Source organism: Arachis ipaensis, chromosome B05, assembly GCF_000816755.2.
Source record: "Arachis ipaensis cultivar K30076 chromosome B05, Araip1.1, whole genome shotgun sequence".
Lineage (NCBI taxonomy): Eukaryota > Viridiplantae > Streptophyta > Magnoliopsida > Fabales > Fabaceae > Arachis > Arachis ipaensis.
Window position 1 is genome coordinate 3,169,475 of NC_029789.2, and position 5,887 is coordinate 3,175,361.

At 33.5% G+C, this 5,887-nt stretch overlaps 1 protein-coding gene across 1 annotated transcript; it reads left to right on the forward strand.

Annotated features, from left to right (window-relative positions):
• Window positions 759–4,624, forward strand: LOC107642498 (SRSF protein kinase 1). Its single transcript, XM_016345875.2, has 4 exons — window positions 759–1,332; window positions 2,590–3,375; window positions 3,957–4,004; window positions 4,078–4,624. The coding sequence occupies exons 1-4, from the start codon at window positions 1,150–1,152 to the stop codon at window positions 4,387–4,389; spliced, it is 1,329 nt and encodes a 442-aa protein (XP_016201361.1). The 5' UTR covers window positions 759–1,149; the 3' UTR covers window positions 4,390–4,624.

The following is a 5,887-nucleotide window of genomic DNA, read 5'->3' on the forward strand; positions in this document are numbered from 1 at the left end:
TCTTAAATTAATAAGTAAAATGAATAAATAAATAAAATAATTAAAAGAAAGCAATTACTTCAATCAATAATACTTTTATAATTTATGTAATCTCCAAGAAATTGGACTCTTTTACCACACTTAATAGTGTGCTGTGAGCTGGAGGTAATAATTGCCACACACAAAGCAAAGGCTCTTGCAATGATAGATTTTTAAGGATTTGATATTGACATAGCAATTTTGGAGGAATTGACACTTAGCCTATTGTCAAATTGTCATTAATCAGAGTGCTTACTCATCATAAGTTCTTAATTTTGGCATCATAAGTATCCAAAACTTCAAGTTTAAACACCAAAACAAGGCTTTAGAAAAGGGTAAACTAACTAAGCCCAAAATAATATAATAATTGAAAATGAAATTACAGGACCAAAACCAACAAAGAAGTAAAAATAAAAAAGGCAAAGCATAAAGAAAAGTAGTACAAATAAATAAAGATAATTAGATTAGATAATAAGAGGCAGGTGGGTGATGTAGGAAAGAGCAGCAACTCCACAACCCCTATTCTGAAAATTTTGATTTTAAAAATTAAATATATGATTACTCCACCTCACCTCACAAAAAATACAATTCACATTCCATAAACACCTAAATTTCCCAAAATGGTCAAGGTCTCCAAGTAGCCAACATTGAAGGACCAAGGGCATAAAAGTAAAATCAAGAAAAAATTTGGCATTCGAGGGGGAAAAAAATAAAACAGATATACCTAATTGAACAAAAAGGGAAAACAAAAATTAATAAAAATTGGAAGACTCACATTGAAGAGAAAGGGGAAGGAAAGGAAAAGAAGGAAAGAAGAAAGAAAATCTCACAAGAGAGAAAAAAGTGGAGGAATTGAAGAGAGTGATTTTACAAAAGCCACAAACACAAAACCACACAAATTACATGGTTCACTTTGGGTTCAAATAAAGTCTTCAAATTTGGATTCACTTTCCGTGATCATCACGTCCAAGCATTTTCTCTCGCAGTAAAAGAAAAGGGGGGAAAATAAGAAAAAAAATTCCAGCTTTTATTGGAGAAGGAGGGAAAAAAGTGATTTTGATTTCATTTTCTTCGTTTAGGGATTGAATCTGAAGGAATTAGATCGATCAGAAGAGAGAAAGAGTGGTGGTGATGTCGTGCTCATCGTCGTCGGGGTCGGAGGAGGACGATGAGGGTTTCGATTCGTACCGGAAAGGAGGGTACCATGCTGTCAGAATCGGCGATCAGTTCGCCGGTGGAAGGTACATAGCTCAGAGGAAGCTCGGTTGGGGCCAATTCTCCACCGTTTGGCTTGCTTACGATACCACCAATTCCGTACGTTGTTCCTCTTTTGAACCCTTGTTTGTATTTGTTCCTTTTATGATCCTTGGTTTTCTTCAAAATGTTGTTATTTTGTTTGGTTTTGTGCTGTGATTTGTGTTCTAGATGTAAAGTTCTGATTTTTATTTTTTCTTTTTACTAACATTTTTAATGCATTCGGTTCTGAAACTAATGGTGCAGTTTACTTGAGAGCCATTTTTTTAATTTAAAAAAAATGGTGAATTTGTATTCTTAGTTCAGATTTCTGTGATTTAAAATGATGTGGAGCTCCTAATTTCTAAGATCTTCTGTTCTTTGCTTCCACTGGCACCTTTTGTATACATGTTTTCATTTCATGTGTGTTTCTGTTTTGTCTTTTTTTGCTATCTGGGGAGTGTATATTGGTTTCATTGAATAGATCAAATTTAGATATTTTGGGTTATTGGTGTTGGTTTTCTCTGCCTTTTTTTGTTTCCTTCACTGTTATAGTTATATGTTATTGCTAAAAAACTTAAAATGGAATAAATTCTCAATGTGTGTGTGTGTGTGTCGCGAATACCTATGAATCATTGGATGATGTTATCTTGGGATATGGTGAATGGTCCTCACAGAATGTGTGACCACCTTTGTTAGAAATTTGGATTTCAGGATTTGTCTTTATGCAGATGAACAATAAATGTGTCACTTTCATTCTGCTACATGTTTGAAATTGAATAGGTTCTTATGCTGATTTGGTGTATATCTCATGCTCCTTTGTTGTAACATTAAACACATGGGATCTCATGAGAAAATGAAAACTGATTCTGGTTTTCTTTTGTTTGTTTATAATGCATTCGTTATATTTAACTTTGTTGGAAGGTAGATAGTGTGGGATGTATATGGAAATTGGAAATAACTATGCTCTGAACTTCAATGCTGAAGTACCAGAGGTGACTGTTATAGGAGCCTTTTGTATTTATAGATTATAATCGTAAGTAGGATTATATCTTATGGGATCTTGGTAAATGCTTAAATTTAGAAAAATTAAAATCAAATGAAAAGCGCCAAAAGAAAGAAGAAAATGAGAAGATATAACTATGTCTAAGTTTTATCCTTTGACCTTTATTCGATATTCATGTTTGATTCATAAATCTTCTTTAAAGGTTAAAAGATTTACGGCTATGCATCTCCATTTTTAATTATGTCACTTTTTATTATTTTAGTGAACTGGTATTTTCATTTTTAGATCATCTCTAAGTTAGTATTTTGCTTCTGTTTTAATTTTTTTGGCAGTCATATGTTGCTCTCAAGATCCAAAAAAGTGCAGCCCAGTTTGTTCAGGCAGCACTTCATGAGATTGATGTTCTTTCATACATTTCTAAGGGTGACCCTTCAAATTCAAAGTTTGTTGTTCAATTAATTGACCACTTTAAACACACTGGCCCGAATGGGCAGCACCTTTGCATGGTCCTCGAGTTTCTTGGTGATAGCTTGCTACGTCTGATCAAATATAACCGATACAAATGCCTTCCATTGAATAAAGTTAGGGAAATGTGCAAATACATTTTGATTGGTTTGGATTACTTGCACAGAGAACTTGGTCTAATCCACACTGACCTCAAACCTGAAAATATTCTTCTACTTTCAACCATTGATGCTGCCAAAGACCCTTTTAAATCTGGACAATCCCCAATTCTGGAGAGGCCCGAGGGAAACATCAACGGTGGAGTCACAAGTCTTATTGAGAAAAGATTGAGAAGGAGAGCTAAGAGGGCTGTTGCTAAGATATCCGAAAAAAGATCCTCAATGGGTGTAGCTGGAGAAGAGCAAAAGTCTACTAGAAACATTGATGGGATTGATATGAGATGCAAGATTGTAGATTTTGGAAATGCATGTTGGGCTGACAAGCAGTTTGCTGAAGAAATACAGACAAGGCAATACAGAGCTCCTGAAGTTATACTGCAGTCCGGCTATTCCTTCTCTGTTGACATGTGGTCTTTTGCTTGCATTGCTTTCGAGCTTGCCACTGGTGATATGTTGTTTACGCCCAAGGGTGGTCAAGGTTTTAGTGAAGATGAGGTATGATGATCAGCTAGTAAATTATTGTGGTTAAATTAAAATTTTGTATATTATGCATATACAATTTATTGTAAATGTTTGATCATGAATTCTTTCTTACTGTCCAAACCAAGTATATACTAGTTAACATAATAACTTGATTAACAAGTTGTTTAACAAAAGATAATTTGATGAATATGTAGCCTGCAAACTTGGAAGAATCTTATGGCTTATGACTTATGTTAGAAATTTCTAAATGAACTTACAGGCGTTATAAGACTACTTGTTTTTATAGTTGAATCATTTTAACTGACATCATTATTACACAAGAGCTTGAGTTTAAATGCCATGCCTGCTTTTTTTATTGTGTAATCCTTCTATACCGAGCCAATGTACACCTCTCCACCATTAGATGGAATGTTGGACTCTCAATCCTCATCCAATAGTGGAAAGGTGTGCGTTGGTTTGGTTTATGAGGAAAAAGTGAGGACAAATAACAGAACACATTTGTTTATAATTGCAGCATGAAATTCGAAGTTCCATGCTGGAGTAGATATACATCAGCAGTGATTTCCTAACACTTTGCTTCATATTGGTTTCAGGATCATCTCGCCTTGATGATGGAGCTCCTCGGAAAGATGCCCCGGAAGGTAAGTACACTCCCACTGCCCAACATGTTTCTTGAATAGCTACTGTGGCTTATCCAACACTTGTGACTTGCAGATTGCGATTTCTGGAGCACAATCCAAGGAATTCTTTGACAGGCATGGTGATCTGAAAAGGATCCGGAGGCTAAAATTTTTGGCACTTGACAAATTGCTGATTGATAGATATAAGTTTCCAGAGACTGACGCACGTGAGTTTACCGAATTTCTTACACCACTTCTTGATTTTGCACCGGAGAAGCGACCAACTGCACAACAGTGCTTGCAACACCCATGGATGAATCGCGAGTTATCTCCGAACGAGAATGAGTCTAGTGTCGAAACCGTGGAAGTTGGGATGAGCAACCTTAAACTCAAGGTGGGAAAGTGAAGGGGATAATGTGGTTTTTTTGACATAGCCATAGTCAAAGTCACATATCTCCCCTTTTTTTTTTTTTTTACACTAATCACTATTGATTGTCAATTTTTTTTTGTTTGTTCCAGTTTTAATAAGATTCTTTGTATTGGATTTATATGTAAATTAGTAAAGAATTTTGTTCTACCAGAGATATCTGACAACAGAATTTGTGTGTATATTAATTCACATTTATGTAACTGATGGTATTCAGCCAAGTCTGCTCTTACATTTTTTTTTCTTTATGTTTTCCTGTTTCCACATTGAAACACAGCATAGGAATTATTTAACTTGCTCTAATTTTTGTTGATATCTTTGATTCTGGAATATGTTCATGCTTTAACAAGCAAGGCCTTTTTTGTTTGAAAGATATAGCATTACTCTTTAGTTAAATTTGCATTACCTATGTCAAGCTTATAAAAAGCACACTTATTGTCAAAATTGTGTTTCTGAACAGCAAATCGATTATTGAATTGGTAGAGTTGTTTAAAAGTTTAAAAGTTCAATCGAGATTGAACCGATTTAAATATATTTTTTTTCAGAAAAAATTATATATTATTATTTGAAGTCGGTTAATACTAAAAAATTATATATTTTGATTGATTTGTTACTAACTAATTTTTTGTTTAAACCAAATTCCAAATAGGTCTAGTGGCTACTTTCCAATTAATTTGGTTTAATCGATCGACTTGTTTCTATTCTCAAAACACTGCTTTAAATTGACTTGAAGCTAAGTTCATAATTTGTGGTCAACCAAAGTGAAATGGTGCTATTAGCAGCCTAAGGGCAATGGTGGTGACATGAGTTTATGCATTCATTGATTTCAATGTTCATTCTCACAGATTTGATCCGAGTCCAATGTGTGAATGGAAGACCAAAAAACCAAACAAAACAAGAAGACTTTAAATTTATTTGGTGAAACCATGGCATTAGCCTTGTCTACTTTTCATTTGTTTCTGATTTGGTGTTGTTTATTTACAAAAGAAATGTTTGACTTGATTTGGAAAACTATATAAAGGACTAGCTTATGCCAAGTTCTGTTAAGTCAAAAACACACATGCTTTTTAATTTTCTAAGTAATCTCTTAATTTAGTATAATTAAATAACTAACCCAATTATATGAAACTTTTAATCACATATAATAAGCCTGCATTTTTTTTATCTAGGGATGGCAATGGGTAGGGTAGGATAGAGTTTAAATTCAACTTTAATCTTATCTGTAGGAGTTGAAATTTTTATATAAACTCAATCTTATTCTACCTACAGGTTGAGAATATCTCAATCCTAATCATATTTGTTTTAAACTTATAGGTATCCGACCTTATTCGCGAGTTACCAAAAGGATATAACATTATTATCTAACTTGATAATAATTTAAAATAGAACTAACTTTTATGTAAAAAAAAAAGTATTAAATTATTAATTAATAATTTTTTTTAGTGACTAAGAATTTTTTGTATTTAGTGAGAGATTT

Excerpts from the sequence above, each read along its gene's own strand:
- LOC107642498 (XM_016345875.2), top strand. The coding sequence starts at position 1,150 with ATGTCGTGCTCATCGTCGTCGGGGTCGGAGGAGGACGATGAGGGTTTC. Across the intron at positions 3,376-3,956 it reads AAGGTTTTAGTGAAGATGAG|GATCATCTCGCCTTGATGAT; the intron begins GTATGATGATCA and ends TATTGGTTTCAG. Across the intron at positions 4,005-4,077 it reads TCGGAAAGATGCCCCGGAAG|ATTGCGATTTCTGGAGCACA; the intron begins GTAAGTACACTC and ends TGTGACTTGCAG.